This window comes from Alosa pseudoharengus, unplaced genomic scaffold (assembly GCF_046254945.1).
Source record: "Alosa pseudoharengus isolate Yale_2024_CS ecotype anadromous, Long Island Sound unplaced genomic scaffold, YU_APseudo_1.1 YU_APseudo_1.1_scf_1, whole genome shotgun sequence".
In the NCBI taxonomy this organism is placed as follows: domain Eukaryota; kingdom Metazoa; phylum Chordata; class Actinopteri; order Clupeiformes; family Clupeidae; genus Alosa; species Alosa pseudoharengus.
Genome location: NW_027468564.1, coordinates 22,405,097 through 22,426,246, shown reverse-complemented (window position 1 = coordinate 22,426,246; position 21,150 = coordinate 22,405,097). Strand labels below are relative to the sequence as shown.

At 43.9% G+C, this 21,150-nt stretch overlaps 1 protein-coding gene across 1 annotated transcript in view; it reads right to left on the bottom strand.

The window, feature by feature from the left end:
- Positions 1-10,174: 10,174 nt before the first annotated feature.
- radil (Ras association and DIL domains) overlaps positions 10,175-21,150 on the bottom strand; it is a 55,490-nt gene continuing 44,514 nt past the window's right edge. The window contains exons 12-16 of the mRNA XM_076279116.1: positions 18,546-18,606; positions 17,912-18,082; positions 11,730-11,851; positions 11,120-11,259; positions 10,175-10,274 (exon numbers count right to left, since the gene is read on the bottom strand). Coding sequence (XP_076135231.1) covers positions 10,175-10,274; positions 11,120-11,259; positions 11,730-11,851; positions 17,912-18,082; positions 18,546-18,606 — 594 coding nt within the window. The remainder of the gene's footprint in view (positions 10,275-11,119; positions 11,260-11,729; positions 11,852-17,911; positions 18,083-18,545; positions 18,607-21,150) is intronic.

Sequence of the window (21,150 nt, the reverse complement as noted above, 5' to 3'; positions counted from 1 at the left end):
CAACTTCATGATGCATTATGACAGCTAATTATGAATGATTATAATTTTAATCTGAATAATGCATCATAAATATGTCAAGATCTGCCTACTACTTGTCAGTTTTATGATGCATCATAACTACTTTGCTTTGCTAAATGTGTATAGTGATGCATAAAGAGTTTTGACTTCTAGTCCTATATATCTATAGCTATAAGTATATGTAATAAAGTTATAATAGTTTATACATCTCCGTACAGCACACAATTATAAACAGCTATGCAATATCATAAGTGTTATTTGTCAGCTCTAAGTAAAGTGACAAGAATATGACCCTATTATTAACATATACTGTATAAGTTCACTGAGTAATTAAAGGGTGCAATAAACTAAGTTCCGAGTCTAGCATCTTCACCCCATATGCACAATATTATAAATTACTATGTTAATGTCATAGGTGTTATTTGTCAGCTTTAGGTAAAGTAGAGCAAATCAGGTGTTGTTATAAATAGATATAAGGTTATGAACAAATATGAGGCACAATGCAATGAGAAATTCAGACTCTCATTTCATTGTAGGATAATAGGGTCATATTCTTGTCACTTTACTTAGAGCTGACAAATAACACTTATGATATTGCATAGCTGTTTATAATTGTGTGCTATAGGGAGATGTATAAATTATTATAACTTTATTACATATACTTATAGCTATAGATATATAGGACTACAGTAGAAGTCAAAACTTTATGCATCGCTATACGCATTTAGCAAAGCAAAGTATAGTTATGATGCATCATACAACTGACAAGTGAGTAGGCAAATCTTGACAAATTTATGATGCATTATTCAGATTAAAATTATAATCATTCATAATTAGCTGTCATAATGCATCATGAAGTTGGTTATGACGACTTGTGAATACATATAGATGGTAATAATGAGCATTATAATGCTTTATAGACACCTTATAAAACATTATGAATGCATTCATAGGGCGTAATAAATACAACCTTCATAGAAAGTGTTACCGAAATATTCAGCACACACACATTGACATGAGCAACTTAATAACTGTAAAAAATATTTAGGAGTGTAATTAGGCTTTTTTTTGGTATTTATTTTTCAAAGTTAACTGGAATGAGCAGATTTCCAAGGCTGTCTACGATTGCCAAACTCGTGTTAGTACTGCCACACTCAAATGCAGATGCAGAAAGGGTATTTCCCATGGTGGGGCTTAATAAGTTAGTACTGCCACACTCAAATGCAGATGCAGAAAGGGTATTTCCCATGGTGGGGCTTAATAAGTTAGTACTGCCACACTCATATGCAGATGCAGAAAGGGTTTTTTCCATGTGGGGGTGGGGCTTAATAAAACCAAAACCAGGAACGCGCTGGCTCTGGATGGAACTCTCATCTATCATGACTGTAAAAATGGCTGACATTGAACCCCAGTGCGTTAAATGGGAGCCCCCAGTGTCAGTCATCAAGGCATCAAACACACAACATCACTCATAAACACACACACACACACACGGACAGAGCCACCACCATTGTTCAAGAGACCATTTTGGGGCTAAATGTGCTTTGTCTCATTTGGTTGTTTTCTGTTTGTTTAGAGCAGAATGAGCCACTGATGTTCAAAGGGCCCATTTGGGTGAAATTAGTATTATAATTTATGTTATTATTATTTACTATAGGATTCTAGAATAAATAAAACAGTGTCTTCTAAATAATGGAATTTGTGCTCTCTCATGAAGCTGGGTCGATTGGTCGTGGGTCTGTTGATCGGGGGGAGGGGGCGTGGTGCCACGAGTAGTTCAAGCAGACATAGGACTTTCATGTACTTCGATCAGGGGGGAGGGGGCGTGGCACTGTGCCAATGCCACGCCCCCTCCCCCCTGAGAAACAAAGGGTCTGTCTCATTCCGAATACTTACGTCAGTGCACTGCTAATGTGCACTGACCACTTACAGCCGTAGTGCCCACTTTTGATCGTTAGTATTGTTCCAAAAGGAACACTTATGTTAAAAAGCTTACCGGAAATGACGGTATGACGTGACGAACGCAACACACGTGAACGCGAATTTTCAGCCCGCCAAAAATATATGCCGGCGTTTGTTTACAAACACACACGTTCATTAACCAATCGTTCACAGCATGTGGAAACTACATCGCCTCCGACGCCAACGCAGGATCCTCCTACTATTGGCTGAACATGAGGTATTTTCATGTATTTTACAAACACCTATCATGCACAAGTTGCAGTGCAGCAGTAGGCTACACCAGTAGGATTAATCAATCACTTTACCTTTTCAAAACAGTCAGGAGCAGTTCCTTGCATTAAGTTGATGAATTACTAAATGTACACAGCAGGTTCACAGACGTTTTACCATTTCATGTCACAATACTTCAATGCAATTACTAAATGTTTTTTCACTGTTTATATAAATGTTATGCAGGACAGTGACAGTAAGCTGCTAGTTATTATTTTACCATCAGTACTTCAGTGTGCTCCAAGTGGATAAACAATTAAAAGCTCTATCAGTATAAGACTTCACAAAAGTGTATGAATTTGTGCTCAAAATGTTAAGTGATCTTTACACTAACATACACCAAGCAATAGGCAACAGAATAGACAGGCCTATTGATATGCTCTATCATGTACTAATTCTGATGAATGTTAAGAAAAGACAATGAATTAAGGAAAACACAGTAACAGAACCAGATATTCACTTTATTTTCAACAAAAAAACATAATTAATTCACTTTCCTCTCCCCACTCACAGCGTCCTCCCAGCCCCAGAAAGTACTGCCAGATTAATAACACAGTGCCAGTGTTGGCACTATACTTTGATGGCCACAGTGACATGAGGGTTGACTATCGCCTTTCAAGGGTGTCCTTCAACGCACTCATGGATGTGTTGGGCAGGCAATGCGACCATGGCTGCGGCCCAGAAATCGACACCCTGATCTTTCTTTTCTGGCTTGCCACGCCCTCCTCCTACCGTGTGGTTGCCAGGGCCTTTGCCATGCCCCGGGCAACTATTCACCGGGTAGTCCACAGGGCGAGTGGGAAGATCGCCGCTCTACTGTATCGAGTGGTCCGACATCCCACCGCAGAAGAGCTCCCTCACCTCGGGGGTCGCTTTGCCCGTCTGGCCAGATCTGCAGCCTTCAACCGTGTGGTTGGTGCCATCGATGGCTGTCATGTCAGAGTGAAGCCCCCAGCACAAGATGCCGCCTGTTATTTTAACAGGAAGCTCTTTTACTCCATCCAGCTGCAGGCCATCTGTGATAACGTGGGGAAGTTCCTCGATGTGTTCGTGGGGTACTGTGGGTCAGTTCATGATGCCAGAGTACTGAGGAACAGCCCCATCTACTATCAGCAGTCCTACCCTCCACCAGGATACAGCATACTTGGAGATGGGGGCTACCCCTGCCTGTCCCAGCCCATCAGCCTCATCACACCCTTCAGACAGCCCGTTCGCAACCACCTCCAGGCTCGCTTTAACAACAGCTTGTCAAAGGCCAGGAGCATTGTTGAGCGGTCCTTTGGGATGCTGAAGACAAGATGGAGGTCCATCTTCTTCAAGGCTCTGGAAGTGGATGTGACTTACGTGCCGGAGGTCATCGTCTGTTGCACTGTTCTGCATAATATATGTATGAGCAACGGAGACCTGCTGGAGCCAGATGCTGATGTCAGGAGGGCACGAAGACCAGCACCAGCACCTCCAGGAGCCGTCTCTGGTGCAGAGCAGAGACAGAGGATGGCAATGGCATGTTATGTCCCTGACCATGATTACATTTAAAAATTTAAAATGTATGATTGTTTTTTGATTTCGTCTGGCATGTTAAAAAACAAAACAAATCTGAATAAATTACATGACCATTCTGCAAAATCTAATGTGTTCAACATTATTAAACATTGTATTAAGCATTGTATGGTTCAATTCATACACCAGAGGTAAATACATTGTCTACTTCTTATCAGTTTGATAAAGTAGGTAGGTAGTATTTTTAGGAATTGATCAATCATTAATTTGACTTTACCAATTAGTTCAAAGGTAAACACACAAGTGTACAACCAATTCCTGTAAAGCTTTTACCAAGTTCTCCCATCTCTTCCTGATGGCCTTGGCATCCAGCCTCCCCTCCAACCCCTTTTTCTTAATGAATTCCCTGGTAAGAAACACAATAGCAGATCATATCAATGCATTAAATAATACAGAGGCCCACTACCAGATCATTTAACATGGCATGAGTACTGGGTTCGCCCACCTAATATGTTATGTTACACATGAAATGCAACTACAATATTTCTTATGTTTTGTTTGCAACAACAATATCACAACATTTATTTTGAGGAGATTATTTATCCTGGGGTTGGGCCAGAGATGCATAGACTGCTTTACATGTGTTTAGCCTCCACTACAGCACTGTCAATAACAACGAGCATATGTGATCACGTTAGTTTGAAGTAAAGAACGTAGCGTAATACAACTGGTAATGCAATGTACTTACTCGAATCCAGTAAGGGTCGCATTTCTCCTCCCCGTAAACAAATCTGCGTTGGCAGCACGCCATGGGATAAGCTCCCATGTATCTTCGTCCGTCCCTAAAACCGATCAAAATACCTCGATGAGACAAAAGGAACTCACCTTGCCCATCAATAGTATACGTGATATCAAACATTACAATGGCACAACACTGTATTCACGAGCACATAGTCACGAAGCCAGTTTCATAACTTACTAGCGTTCACACAGATAACGTGCTCGTCCCAATGGATGGTTTAACGTGTTAGGTAGCATTAACATATAACGTTACGTTAACTCGCCAAATGATTATGTCGGCTTCAATCTGTGAGGCCACGTAAGTAATGCATTATAAGTCAGTAAACGTTTCGTATTACTGCTGTTACTTGCATTAATACGATAGAGTTCACATTTATAACGTGCTCGTCCCAATGGCTGGCTTAACGTGGCTTAACGTTGTAGGTAGCTAGGTAGCATTAACATGTAACTTACGCTAATTAACTCGCCAAATTATTATATCGGCTTCAGTCAGTGAGGGACATGTAAGTGATGCATTAGACGACAGTACAATGCCTCGTATTACCACCATTACTTACATTTATACGATTGCGGTGTCGCAGCTCCGGCAGTCTCGGCTGAATTGTCCGACATTATTTTCAAAATTGGAAAATCTTCCCGACGTCCCTGGTCCCTCCCTTTCCGCTTTGTAGTCAAGATGGCGTCCGTTTAGTGCGAGTAGGGACCATCGTTGTACACTGAATTTTGTGACCGTTTTTAGGGGGTCATCCGGGTACCTGCAGTGCACTGACTTTTTGTGTTATCTACACTATATACTTAAAACTAAGTGTTCGAAGTGTAGAAGTAGGCGGAATGAGACAGACCCAAAGTCTCACTCCTTGCAAACTTCAAAACTTGAGAGCCCTGGATTTCAATGTGTAAGACATTGTTAGAAAGCTTAAAACCTACACTTTCAGAATCTGTGAATAACTCAAAATGCCTCAAAACGCACTTGCGACCCTCAATTCCACGCCTGGTCACATATGTATCTCCAATTCTAGGGAGTTTTTCCTCACCCCTGTTACTCATGGGCCTTCTCTGATTGTTAAAGGAATTATCCGGAGTAAAATGCACTTTAGATCGGTTTACGGATGATTGGGGGTACATACGTTGAGTTGACATCAAAATCATGTAATTCGGATGTGTTTTGAGAAAGTTCAATGGTACCATTTTCAGTCAAAACTCGTAGCCTGGAAGTTAGCAGGGCATATCAATTTCGCCGATACAAAACACTATTTTTATACCTCTTCTACAGTTCCAAACAAAATGGAAATTCACAATTTTGTCGCCATTTTTTTTTTTTTTTAAAAAACATAGTCCAGTATTTCTTTCGAAATTGAAATGAAGTTGTATGGACTGGACTATGTTTTTTTTTAAACGGCGACGAAATTGTGAATTTCCAGAGCGTGTTACAACACACTCAGCAATCGACTCCTACGGACTTTCCCCTGAAGATGGCAGCAAAGATGGCAACATTTCCGGAAAGGTACTGGCTTGATGAAATTCATTCTGGACTCTCTATCCGACCACATAAAGACCTCGGGATACTTCGGTTTGGCTTTAGGGACCCTCTACTCACTACCACATAAGTGTTATGTTGTTTGGAACTGTAGAAGAGGTATAAAAATAGCGTTTTGTAGCGGCAAAATTGATATGCCCTTCTTACTTCCAGGCTACGAGTTTTGAGTGAAAACGGTACAATCGAACTTTCTCAAAACACATCCGAATGACATGATTTTGATGTCAACTCAACGTATGTACCCCCAATCATCCGTAAATCGATCTAAAGTGCATTTTACTCCGGATAATTCCTTTAACACTCTGTAAAGCGCCATGAGACATGTGTAATGTTTTGGCGCTCTATAAGTGAAATTAAATTGAAAATGTTTAATTGAATTTAAATTGTTGTCAGTGCACCACAATGTTAGGTGCTGGACCTCCTCCCTGTAGGCTGTCTCATCATTGTTGCTGATGAGACCAATCACTGTAGTGTCGTCTGCAAAATTGACAATGGTGTTAGAGCCATGTACAGGTGTGCAGTCATAGGTGAAGAGGGAGTAAAGGAGAGGACTCAGCACACATTCCTGTGGTACACCAGTGTTCAGGGTGATGGCTGAGGAGATGTGATTAACATAACAGACTGAGGTCCTATGCTTGAGAAGTTGCTAGATGAATTATCACATTATTATATTAATTCCAAGAAACTCAAAAAGTACAGTAGGAGGCAGAGCTCTCAGCTATTGCGCACCCCTCCTCTGGAATAATCTCCCTTCCTCAATTCGACTAGCAGGCACCGTCCCTATTTTTAAGTCTAGACTTAAAACATACCTCTTTACTGCCTCCCAGTGTTGGGTATGGTGTGGTGTGAAACTTCACCCACCTCAGGGATTTTTGGAATGGACCACCCTTCTGAGTGTGACTGGCACCCCTGACCATACCTGCGCTGGTGTCGACTACCCCTCACCATGCCTTAGTTATGCTGCTATAGCATAGTGCTGTCATGAACTTTTCATGTGTCATGCCGTACAACCCCCCCCCTCTTTTCTCCCCTTCTCTCTCTCTCTCAACTCTCCCTCTCTTGCCTATTCTCACTATGGTTTACTGTAACAATTTATTGACATTAACCATTTTGATTTTCAGTAATACTAACCCACTCTACATCTGTCTTTCTTCCCCCTTACCTCACTTGTGAGGTATATCATCACCAGTCATCAGCCCTCCGTGTGCTTGGCCCTCCTCCATCCTTGACTGCCCTATTACTGTCCCCCTATCTGGATTCCTGGCCCATACAGCCTAGCGACCCATCACCTGCCTATGACAACTCTGCCTGGATTCCTGGCCCTGGACAATTCCAACGCTGGACTATTTGAACTTTCTGTCACTAAATTATGATTAATGCATTATCATACCGGATACGTAATCATCACACCTCTTGTAACTTTCACCTAAGGTGGCTTTAAACACCATGTCCTATTCTCTACACCTGACTATCATATTCATTTATCATGTAAACAGACCTTACTGTCCTGTATTTGACCCTAGGCAGATGGGTCAGGCCCTTGAGTCGTTGATCTGCTCGAGGTTTCTTCCTATATGTATCTCCAATTCTAAGGAGTTTTTCCTCGACCCTGTTACCCATGGGCCCTCTTGTCTTTTCTTCCTTTCTTGTCTTTTTTTCTGATTGTCTAACACTGTAAAGCACCATGATACATGTGTAATGTTTTTGCGCTCTATAAGCACAATAAATTGAAATTGATGAATTATAAAATCTCCTCCACAGTGATCCAAGAAAGACATCAGCCACATTTGCAGAAGATACTTTTAATTATTAATAACAATCTTGAGTTGAAAAATGTTCAGTCAGCCATTCTTGCAGAAGTTCTTTTAGTTATTAACAATCATTGTTTAAAAATGTCAGGAAGACAGATATGACATTCCACCCCAGTTCTACATCAAAACCTTGTAGAAAGAGAAATCACTTTGAAAAGTGTGAATATGTGTGACCCTCTAAGACAGATGAATGTTTACTCTGAAAATCTGGACATCTTGACTTGACAGTATAGGAATATGATGAGAATAGAGATAGTTTGGATTTATGAGAGAGCAGATTATGAGAGAGCAGATTATGAATGGAAAAGGAGTGTGGATTTATGAGAGAGCAGATTATGAGAGAGCAGATTATGAATGGAAAAGGAGCATGGACAGCAAAGAGTCCAAACATGTGATTGTGCTTTTTGATGTGATGTGAGTGGCATGGTTTGTTCAAAGCGACTAACAAATGTCAATTAATCACAGGGACAGAGCAACTTGGGTTAAGTGCCTTACTCAAGAGTACAACTTGGGTTAAGTGCCTTGCTCAAGAGTACAACTTGGGTTAAGCACCTGCACTACACCATCATTGCTTAGTGTTTAGAATAAGAATTAAGTATGTTGTTAGAATAAGAATTAAGTATAGTTTCAGAAAAAAGGATACATATGATTGAAGAAAAAGGGGCAAACATGGTTTAAGAAAAAGGAGCAAGTATGATTTCAGAAAAAAAACGGTAAGTATGATTTTAGGAAAAGGGGTAAGTATGGTTTTAGAGTAAGTATGGTTTCAGAAAAAGGGGTAAGTATGGTTTTAGAGTATAGAGTCAGTATGGTTTAAGAAAAAGCAGTAAGTATGGTTTCAGAAAAAGGGGTAGGTATTGTTTTAGAGTAAGTATGGTTTCAGAAAAAGGGGTAAGTATGGTTTTAGAGTATGGAGTCAGTATGTTTAAGAAAAAGGAGTAAGTATGGTTTCAGAAAAAGGGGTAAGTATGGTTTTAGAGTAAGTATGGTTTCAGAAAAAGGGGTAAGTATGGTTTTAGAGTATAGAGTCAGTATGGTTTAAGAAAAAGCAGTAAGTATGGTTTCAGAAAAAGGGGTAGGTATTGTTTTAGAGTAAGTATGGTTTCAGAAAAAGGGGTAAGTATGGTTTTAGAGTATGGAGTCAGTATGTTTAAGAAAAAGGAGTAAGTATGGTTTCAGAAAAAGGGGTAAGTATGGTTTTAGAGTATGGAGTTAGTATGTTTAAGAAAAAGGAGTAAGTATGGTTTCAGAAAAATGGGTAAGTATGGTTTTAGAGTATGGAGTTAGTATGTTTAAGAAAAAGGAGTAAGTATGGTTTCAGAAAAATGGTTGTGAGGAGTATGGAGTCAGTATGGTTTTAGAGCAAGGGGTCAGAATAGTTTTAAGAACATGGAAAATATTATTTCAGTGTAAGGGGAGAGTATGGTTTCAGAGTAAGGGGTGAGTATGGTTTAAGGGTCTGTAAGGGGTATTAGGGGGTTTTAGGGGTATTAGGAGTATTAAGGTCTGTAAGGGGTGAGTATGGTTTAAGGGTCTGTAAGGGGTATTAGGGGCTGTAAGGGATATTAGGAGTATTAGGGTCTGTAAGGGGTAAGGGGTATTAGGAGTATTAGGGACTGTAAGGGATATTAGGAGTATTTCCTAGGGTTAAGATTGCAACAAGATTGATGCATGAGGTATGAAGTATAAGATGCAGATTATATCTATGATGTGTGTTTGTGTGTGTGATAAGATTGATGCATGAGGTATGAAGAGATTGTTTAAGTATTCCATTGTATTCTGGTGTGCACTCTGAAATGCTATGAAATGGCTGAAGCCTCCTTAAACGGCTACATATGTGTCCTTTACACACATTGAGGTTCATTTTATTTACAAAACAAATAACACGTTATCACAGCACTGTGCATTTCTCTATTGTGTGTGTGTGTGTGTGTGTGTGTGTCAGTGCAACTACAAGTCAGAGGCCTGTAACCTGAACATAAGGCATGTGTGGAAGGGTGTATGTGTACGTGTTTGGTCTGAGTGTGTGTGTGTTTGTGTCTGTACATACTGTGTGTGTGGTCTGTACATGTGTGTGTTTGTGTGGTCTATACATGTGTATGTGTGTGTGGTCTATACATGTGTGTGTGTGTGTGGTCTATACATGTATGATTTCATCTGTACATGTTTGTATGTGTTTGTGTGCATGCGCTCTGTATTTGCATGTGTGTGTGTGTGTGTGTGTAGTTGCATGTGTGTGTGTGTGTGTGTGTGTGTGTGTGTGTCCATGTGCAGGTCAGCAGGAAGAGGCGCTGATTTTGGCTGAAATCTCCACATCAGATTTAGCGATGAGGAGTCGCAGACGTCCACCGCCCAGTCGGATGAGATCCACCGCACTAAAAAACAACACACACACACACACAATAAGATGAAATCCACCAAACTAAAGAACAACACACACACACACACACACACAAACACACACACAATAAGATGAGATCCACCACACTAAAGAACAACACACACACACAATAAGATGAGATCCACCGCACTAAAAAACAACACACACACACACAAACACACACACACAATAAGATGAGATCCACCGCACTAAAAAACAACACACACACACACAATAAGATGAGATCCACCGCACTGAGAAACAACACACACACACACACAAACACACACAAACACACACACAATAAGATGAGATCCACCACACTAAAGAACAACACACACACACACACAATAAGATGAGATCCACCGCACCACAAAATGGCATTATTATCATTATATGCTATACTGTAAGTTCTGTTACCCATCGGCCGTTTAAGTCCCCCATAAAGGCTTCTTTTACCCCTCGGCCGTTTACTTAAGTGCCCTCATGAAGGCTTCTGTTACCCCTCAGCCGTTTACTTAAGTGCCTCATGAAGGCTTCTGTTACCGGTCGGTCGTTTAAGTGCCTCATGAAGGCTTCTGTTACCCCTCCGCCGTTTACTTAAGTGCCTCATGAAGGCTTCTGTTACCCCTCAGCCGTTTAAGTGCCCCATGAAGGCTTCTGTTACCCCTCGGCCGTTTAAGTGCCTATTGAAGGCTTCTGTTACCCCTCGGCCGTTTAAATGCCTCATGAAGGCTTCTGTTACTCCCACGGCAATCCAGACTTTTTTCATCTGTGGTCCCCCGATGGCGTGTGTGTGTGTGTGTGTGTGTGTATGTGTGTGCGTGTGTGTGTGTGTACCTCTGGTAATCCGCTCCTATAAGGCTGGCTCCGTTAACGGCTAGGATGCGATCTCCGATTCGGAGGCGACCATCTGAAGCTGCAGGGCCGTCTGGGATTAACGTCCGCACATAGATTCCTGGAGCCTTCAACTCCGTGTGCTAACACACACACACACACACACACACTATCAGTAGTCGCAGGTACATTCTCAGATCTATGTGTGTGTGAGTGTGTGTGTGTACTCACCAGGCCGTCGATCAAACCCATGCCAAGCCCGTAGGGTTATGTGTGTGTGTGCATGAGTGAGTGTGTATGTGTGTGTGTGTGCATGAGTGTGTGTGTGTGTACTCACCAGGCCGTCGATCAGACCCATGCCCAGCCCGTAGGGTTATGTGTGTGTGTGCATGAGTGTGTGTGCATGAGTGTGTATGTGTGTATGTGCATGAGTGTGTGTGTGTGTACTCACCAGGCCGTCGATCAGACCCATGCCCAGCCCGTAGGGTTATGTGTGTGTGTGCATGAGTGTGTGTGTGTGTACTCACCAGGCCGTCGATCAGACCCATGCCAAGCCCGTAGGGTTATGTGTGTATGTGTGTGTGTGTGCATGAGTGTGTGTGTGAGTACTCACCAGGCCGTCGATCAGACCCATGCCCAGCCCGTAGGGTCCCTTCTCCAGCTCCACTACAAACACGGAACACACGCTGTTACCGCGGCAACCAGGAACAGGGAAAGGGAACCCACCCAGGGAGCCTATAGACACACACACACGCACACACACACACGCTGTTACTACGACTACTGGGAACAGGGAAAGGGAACCCACCCAGGGAGCCTAAAGACACACACACACACACACACACACACACACACACATAAACACACACACATACACACACACACACACGCACACACGCTGTTACTACGACTACTGGGAACAGGGAAAGGGAACCCACCCAGGGAGCCTAAAGACACACACACGCACACACACACACACACACACACTCCCTAGGGGGTATGCAGGGAATTTTTTTTGCAAAATAAACCATTAAATGGCACTTTCTGAAGAGTTTTGTGCAAAGAAATGGAGAAATCAAGTCTAAAATAATATGTGCGAAACTGCAGGGTTAAGAGCCGATACTACTGCATTGTTGTAGTATCAACCGGCAGACCTGGCAGCAGGGTTAAGAGCCGATACTTTGCATTGTTGTAGTATCAACCGGCAGACCCGGCGGCAGGGTTAAGAGCCGATACTTTGCATTGTTGTAGTATCAACCGGCAGACCTGGCAGCAGGGTTAAGAGCCGATACTTTGCATTGTTGTAGTATCAACCGGCAGACCCGGCAGCAGACACAAATTCACGGACGGGCATTACATTTTTCCAAGGGGGGCATTGATCACTGTTGAGGGAATTTAAATTGATCCAAGGGGGGCATTGATCACTGTTGAGGGAATTTAAATTGAGGGAATTTAAATTGATCCAAGGGGGGCATTGATCACTGTTGAGGGAATTTAAATTGATCCAAGGGGGGCATTGATCACTGTTGAGGAAACTTAAATTGATCCAAGGGGGGCATTGATCACTGTTGAGGGAATTTAAATTGATCCAAGGGGGGCATTGATCACTGTTGAGGAAACTTAAATTGATCCAAAGGGGGCATTGATCACTGTTGAGGGAATTTAAATTGATCCAAGGGGGGCATTGATCACTGTTGAGGAAACTTAAATTGATCCAAGGGGGGCATTGATCACTGTTGAGGGAATTTAAATTGATCCAAGGGGGGCATTGATCACTGTTGAGGGAATTTAAATTGAGGGAATTTAAATTGATCCAAGGGGGGCATTGATCACTGTTGAGGGAATTTAAATTGATCCAAGGGGGGCATTGATCACTGTTGAGGAAACTTAAATTGATCCAAGGGGGGCATTGATCACTGTTGAGGGAATTTAAATTGATCCAAGGGGGGCATTGATCACTGTTGAGGAAACTTAAATTGATCCAAAGGGGGCATTGATCACTGTTGAGGGAATTTAAATTGATCCAAGGGGGGCATTGATCACTGTTGAGGAAACTTAAATTGATCCAAGGGGGGCATTGATCACTGTTGAGGGAATTTAAATTGATCCAAGGGGGGCATTGATCACTGTTGAGGGAATTTAAATTGATCCAAGGGGGGCATTGATCACTGTTGAGGAAACTTAAATTGATCCAAGGGGGGCATTGATCACTGTTGAGGGAATTTAAATTGATCCAAGGGGGGCATTGATCACTGTTGAGGAAACTTAAATTGATCCAAGGGGGGCATTGATCACTGTTGAGGAAATTTAAATTGATCCAAGGGGGGCATTGATCACTGTTGAGGGAATTTAAATTGATCCAAGGGGGGCATTGATCACTGTTGAGGAAACTTAAATTGATCCAAGGGGGGCATTGATCACTGTTGAGGAAACTTAAATTGATCCAAGGGGGGCATTGATCACTGTTGAGGAAACTTAAATTGATCCCGGTAGACACTGGGGTTACAACAACTAAGTTGAAACAGATATCTAGTGCCAAAATGACTGAAGTGTGGCCTATAACTAGGCTCCGTATACAGACAGTAATTAAAAGCTTACATTTGACAATACATTCTAATATGAAAATGTAGATGTTTGGGGTAACCTATTGTTGTAAATATGAAAATGTAGATGTTTGGGGTAACCTATTGTTGTAACATGGGGCAGCTCAGAGAGCTCCGTGCGCAGGGATGGGGAGAGACAGTGAGAGGGGACGTGTGTTAGAACTGAGATGCGTGTGGAGAAAGTAGACTGTTGAGACTGAAGCGAGTAATATTCAAAATAATGCAAAAAATAAATCCGCAGATAAAACCGAAATCCTTGTTCATTTGCTATCAACGTTCAGATAGAGGGAAGGGAGTTATAGCCCTGAAGTTACGGATAAAATTGTCCCTGGAGGGGTAACATGAAGCTCCCCTATGTTCTCCGACTAGGTCAGAAGAAAATAGAGTAAAGGTTAACGCTATCAAACAAACCCAGAAACTACTAGGCCTACTTCTACTAACTACAATATGAGACATAGCCTACCTACGTGCCGATAAACCATATTTGTCATCGAATGACAGGGGTTAGTGCAGAAGTGAAGTAGGCTAGCCTAAACTGCACCACTAAAACCTCCTCTCAATAAACGTGATGAGCTTTGAAGCAGTCCATGGGATTGGGGAAGTGAGGTGCAGTCAGGCCCATGGGATTGGGGAAGTGGGGTTGGTTGGTGCAGTCCATGGGATTGGGGAAGTGGGGTTGGTTGGTGCAGTTCATGGGATTGGGGAAGTGGGGTTGGTTGGTGCAGTCCATGGGATTGGGGAAGTGGGGTTGGTTGGTGCAGTCCATGGGATTGGGGAAGTGGAGTTGGTTGGTGCAGTTCATGGGATTGGGGAAGTGTGGTTGGTTGGTGCAGTCCATGGGATTGGGGAAGTGGGGTTGGTTGGTGCAGTCCATGGGATTGGGGAAGTGGGGTTGGTTGGTGCAGTCAGGCCCATGGGATTGGGGAAGTGGGGTTGGTTGGTTGGTGCAGCCCATGGGATTGGGGGAGTGGGGTTGGTGCAGTCAGGCCCATGGGATTGGGGGAGTGGGGTTGGTTGGTGCAGTCCATAGGGTTGGGGAAGTGGGGTTGGTTGGTGCAGTCCATGGGATTGGGGAAGTGGGGTTGGTTGGTGCAGTCAGGCCCATGGGATTGGGGAAGTGGGGTTGGTTGGTTGGTGCAGCCCATGGGATTGGGGGAGTGGGGTTGGTGCAGTCAGGCCCATGGGATTGGGGGAGTGGGGTTGGTTGGTGCAGTCCATGGGATTGGGGGAGTGGGGTTGGTTGGTGCAGTCAGGCCCATGGGATTGGGGAAGTGGGGTTGGTGCAGTCAGGCCCATGAGATTGGGGAAGTGGGGTTGGTTGGTGCAGTCCATGGGATTGGGGAAGTGGAGTTGGTTGGTGCAGTCCATGGGATTGGGGAAGTGGGGTTGGTTGGTGCAGTCAGGCCCATGGGATTGGGGAAGTGGGGTTGGTTGGTTGGTGCAGCCCATGGGATTGGGGGAGTGGGGTTGGTGCAGTCAGGCCCATGAGATTGGGGAAGTGTGGTTGGTTGGTGCAGTTCATGGGATTGGGGAAGTGGGGTTGTTTGGTGCAGTTCATGGGATTGGGGAAGTGGAGTTGGTTGGTGCAGTCCATGGGATTGGGGAAGTGGGGTTGGTTGGTGCAGCCCATGGGATTGGGGGAGTGGGGTTGGTTGGTGCAGTCAGGCCCATGAGATTGGGGAAGTGGGGTTGGTTGGTGCAGTCCATGGGATTGGGGAAGTAGAGTTGGTTGGTGCAGTCCATGGGATTGGGGAAGTGGGGTTGGTTGGTGCAGTCCATGGGATTGGGGAAGTGGGGTTGGTTGGTGCAGTCCATGGGATTGGGGAAGTGGGGTTGGTTGGTGCAGTCAGGCCCATGGGATTGGGGAAGTGGGGTTGGTTGGTTGGTGCAGCCCATGGGATTGGGGGAGTGTGGTTGGTTGGTGCAGTTCATGGGATTGGGGAAGTGGGGTTGTTTGGTGCAGTTCATGGGATTGGGGAAGTGGGGTTGGTTGGTGCAGTCCATGGGATTGGGGAAGTGGAGTTGGTTGGTGCAGTCCATGGGATTGGGGATGTGGGGTTGGTTGGTGCAGCCCATGGGATTGGGGGAGTGGGGTTGGTTGGTGCAGTCCATGGGATTGGGGGAGTGGGGTTGGTTGGTGCAGATTGGGGAAGTGGGGTTGGTTGCAGTCAGGCCCATGGGATTGGGGGACTGGTTGGTTGGTGCAGTCAGGCCCATGGTTTTGGGGAGTGGGGTTGGTTGGTGCAGTCAGGCCCATGGGATTGGGGGAGTGTGGTTGGTTGGTGCAGTCCATGGGATTGGGGGAGTGGGGTTGGTTGGTGCAGTCAGGCCCATGGGATTGGGGGAGTGGGGTTGGTTGGTGCAGTCCATGGGATTGGGGGAGTGGGGTTGGTGCAGTCAGGCCCATGATATTGGGGAAGTGGGGTTGGTTGGTTGGTGCAGCCCATGGGATTAGGGAAGTGGGGTTGGTGCAGTCAGGCCTATGGGATTGGGGGAGTGGGGTTGGTTGGTGCAGTTCATGGGATTGGGGAAGTGGGATTGGTTGGTGCAGTCCATGGGATTGGGGGAGTGGGGTTGGTGCAGTCCATGGGATTGGGGAAGTGTGGTTGGTTGGTGCAGTCCATGGGATTGAGGAAGTGGGATTGGTGCAGTCAGTCCCATGGGATTGGGGAAGTGGGTTTGGTTGGTGCAGCCAAGCTCGTCCACGTCGGGCACAGATGATTTCCAGGTCGGGCCCGGCCCCCCAAAGCCCCCCCCCCCATGATGCCGGGACTGTCAACAGGTATTAGGGCATTTAGCATTTACATTACTGTTAATCAGTCATCACTTGATTACACATTGTAATACCTTAGGATATAAGAAGTGACCCATACAATGTGCCACATGTTGTGAAAAAGGTCAAGAAAAGTAAGATGCTTCATCAGTAAACCATTTAGAAGAGACCACCTCACAAAGACCACCTCAAAACACCTCACAGAGGTCCACTTCATAAAAACAAAATCAAATCTATCCTTGTGGAAAGGTTGCTTGGTAGCTCAAAGTAGGTCTAGCAAGTCTGATTTCTGTAATTAACAAAGATCAAACACAAATATGCTGACTTAATAGATTGCTAGTTTAGAGTAGCCAGTTAGCAGTTCTCATGGCAGTTTGCTGATAATCCGGTGTCTGCAATTAAAACGCTCAATACATCTCATTGATAGTCCAGTGTCTGCAAGTGAAATGCTCAAAATATCTCCTGAGAAAAATCACAGTCAACCTAGTCTTGCTTATTTCATTGAGATTTAGTCATAATTCATAGCATTGCATTCAGGCCAGCAGTTGTTCGCAGATGCACCCTGGAAAAAAGTGTAGGGAAATGTCCCTGCAACAGGTCTGTGAAATTAGGCTAATTAAAATAAATGGCCGGCCAGTACAAACTAGTCTAAAATAACTGTCATATTTTAGTAATTCTTTCGAGGGGATAAACTAATTGGATGAGGATTCTGTTGTTTTGGTTGTTCTAATTCTGATGTTCTGGTTGTTCTGATTCTGTTGTTCTGGTTGTTCTGATTCTGTTGTTCTGGTTGTTTTGATTCTGATTCTGTTGTTCTGATTCTGTTGTTCTGGTTGTTCCGATTCTGATTCTGTTGTTCTGATTCTGATTCTGTTGTTCTGGTTGTTCAGATTCTGTTGTTCTGGTTACCTTTTTGTGCCAGCCTATCTTGCACTTGTGTTCAGAATGCATGCGCGAGTGGCGTGCGATGGTCGACTGACAATGAGATTATAGCTGAATAAGAATATGGCCATGTTCCAATTGTTCTCATCTCAGCTCCGCCGAGACAAAATAGACATGCCATTCCAAAAATCTTTCATTTGTTGTCAGAAATATCATGTTTTAAAAAGCATCACTTAGACATATTTCTAGTAGCCAACTGACTGCAAGCAGGAACATCCGGACACAAAGAGCAGGCCTATGTGCCGGGGCAGAGCCCCAGAGAGCCTCAGCCCAATTTAACCCCTGCATATATACACACACACACACACACATTTAACCCCTGCATATATACACATGAACACACACATTTAACCCCTGCATATATACACATGAACACACACATTTAACCCCTGCATATATACACATGCACACACACACAGATATACAAACACACACACAAACACACACACACACACACACACACACACACACACACACCTTCTACACCGTTGGTGATGATGCCATTGGCTCTGGAGGCTGTGATGCAGACGTGTCCCTTCTCACTTCCTTCAGCGAGGCCGTTTGTTTGTGCGTCGTCGTGGAGACTGGCATGTTGAGGTGGCGTGTAGGTGTGTGTGCTGGAGAAGACGGCGGTGTGTGTGGTGGGCCCTGCGTCCGGGTAGAGGGGTGTGTGGGGCGGCGTGAGGAGGCAGGAGGGGTCAGAGGTCAGCTGCGATCCCTGCCTCATGACTAACCCATTCCTCTGGACTTTATCTCTCCCTCTCTCCTCTCCCTCTCCCCCTCTGCCTCTCTCTTCTCCTTCTCCTCCTCTCCCTCTCTCTTCTCCTTCTCCTCCTCTCCCTCTCCCTCTCTCTTCTCCTTCTCCTCCTCTCCCTCTCCCTCTCTCTTCTCCTTCTCCTCTTCTTCCTCTCTCTCTCCCTTTCTCTTCTCCTTCTCCTCCTCTCCCTCTCTCTCTGCTCTCAGTGTCTCTCCCTTTCTGTCTCTCCTCTCCCTCTCCTCCTCTCCCTCTCTCCTCTCCCTCTCCTCCTCTCCCTCTCTCCTCCCCCTCTCCACCCCTCCGTCTGAGCCTGGCCTCCCCCTCCCCCTCTCCCTCCCCTCTGGGCTGGGTTACCTGGGTAACCTGGGTAACCTGCTCTGCTGGACGAGGACTGGACGAGACCGGGGGAACCTCCCTCTGCAACGAGACAGAACCAAACAAACAAATGATCAACAAAACAATAAACAGTAAACAGTAAATAACAAGATTACCATAAGATTGTTATTTACTTATGTAAAGATTCACCAATACATATCCCATACTTCTCAATACATTTCCCATACGTCTCAATACATTTCCCATACGTCTAAATAAATTTCCCATACGTCTCAATACATTTCCCATACGTCTCATACGTCTCAATACATTTCCCATACGTCTCATACGTCTCGATACATTTCCCATACGTCTCAATACATTTCCCATACGTCTCATACGTATCAATACATTTCCCATACGTCTCATATCTCATAAGTCTCAATACATTTCCCATACGTCTCATACGTCTCGATACATTTCCCATACGTCTCAATACATTTCCCATACGTCTCAATACATATCCCATACATCTCAATACATTTCCCATACGTCTCATATCCCATAAGTCTCAATACATTTCCCATACGTCTCGATACATTTCCCATACGTCTCAATACATATCCCATACGTCTCAATACATTTCCCATATCCCATACGTCTCAATACATATCCCATACATCTCAATGCATATCCCATACGTCTCAATACATTTCCCATACGTCTCAATACATATCCCATACGTCTCATATCCCATACGTCTAAATACATATCCCATACGTCTCATATTCCCTATCCCATACGTCTCAATACATATCCCATACGTCTCAATACATTTCCCATATCCCATACGTCTCAATACATATCCCATAAGTCTCAATACATTTCCCATACGTCTCATAAGTCTCAATACATTTCCCATACGTCTCATAAGTCTCAATACATTTCCCATACGTCTTAATACATTTCCCATATGTCTCATAAGTCTCAATACATTTCCCATACGTCTCAATACATTTCCCATATGTCTCATACATCTCAATACATTTCCCATATGTCTCAATACATTTCCCTTACATCTCATACTTCTCAATACATTTCCCATACGTCTCATATCCCATAAGTCTCAATACATTTCCCATACGTCTCATAAGTCTCAATACATTTCCCATACGTCTCATAAGTCTCAATACATTTCCCATATGTCTCAATACATTTCCCATACGTCTCATACGTCTCAATACATTTCCCATACGTCTCATATCCCATACGTCTCAATACATTTCCCATACGTCTCAATACATTTCCCATACATCTCATAAGTCTCAATACATTTCCCATACGTCTCATAAGTCTCAACGCCAAATATAGGCCAATCCACAAACAACTAACAGGCATTAGGACGAACGTAAAGAGGCGCTTGTAGACGCAAGCCAGCAATATTTCTGATGATTTATTGGCGTGAAGTTTTGTGCACAATGACAAACAGGAGTGCAACATTCTCGAAAAACAATAAGCCGAGTGGACTGCCATCCCTGCTGAAAAAACCAGCCTGACCAGCTAAAGGTGGTTTGCTGGTTGACCAGCTTGTTAACCAGCTTGTTTGACCACCCTATGATGGTTGACCTGTTAGACCAGCAAAACTCTTGCGAAAACATACTTTCAGCTGGTTTTCCCAGCTTATAATGGTAATTCAGCTGGTTTTGCTTGTCGTACCACCTCAAGCTGGTCATTTTAGCTGGTGTTGATGGTCTATAGCGCTGGTTTAACTGGCCATGCCAGCTTATGTTGGTCATTCTAGCAAACCAGCATGACCAGCTTGACATGCTGGTCACAAGCATGACCATCTTGCACCAGTTGTATCCCACAAGACAGGCTGGTTACACCAGCATGACCAGCTTCCTCAGATGGTCAAGCCAGCATATCCAGCTGGTGGCCCAACCAGCTACACCAGCAAAGACCAGCAAGAGCTGGAAGAAAACCAGCAAAGACCAGCTAATATCAGCTAAAACCAGCTACCAGCATAAGCTGGTTTCTAGCTGTATTTTTCAGCAGGGATTACATCAGTGACAAACATGACTGCAGGCTTCAACATAGCTGTGTCTGTATTTACGATAAAAAATGTCAAACAAATTTCGCCTAAGTAGAACTCGATTGCACAGTTTGCATAGCCTACCACTTTGTTCTTCTCCATAGTTTGATATACCAAAAATCCGAAGAACTTCCACATCGAACTCCTCAAGGGCCTATCACTCGTCTCTCTACATGTCGCACAGGTTGATCGCGTCGTCCTCCATTTTTTGGCAAAACACGAGCAGCACAGCAGCTGATTGAAACAGCTGTTTCCGGTGCGTAAAATTGGTGGGAATTTTCTTCTTAGCTTTCGCAATGCTTACTGCACTTCGGAATTCTTTTATATATAAATATTCTTGTTATATATAAATATTCTTGTTTGTGAATTTTGTTACATCTATCTTTTTTATTTGTTTAATTTGTTTAAAATTAATAGTGTACATATTTGGTTAAAATCGATTCCCTATTTTAGTTTTCGAAACTTGTGTTGTTTGGTCCAATCGATTGTGCAATCGATTTTCGAACGTAAAGTGACAGCCCTATACTGTACTAGTCACAAACAGGTTTCAGT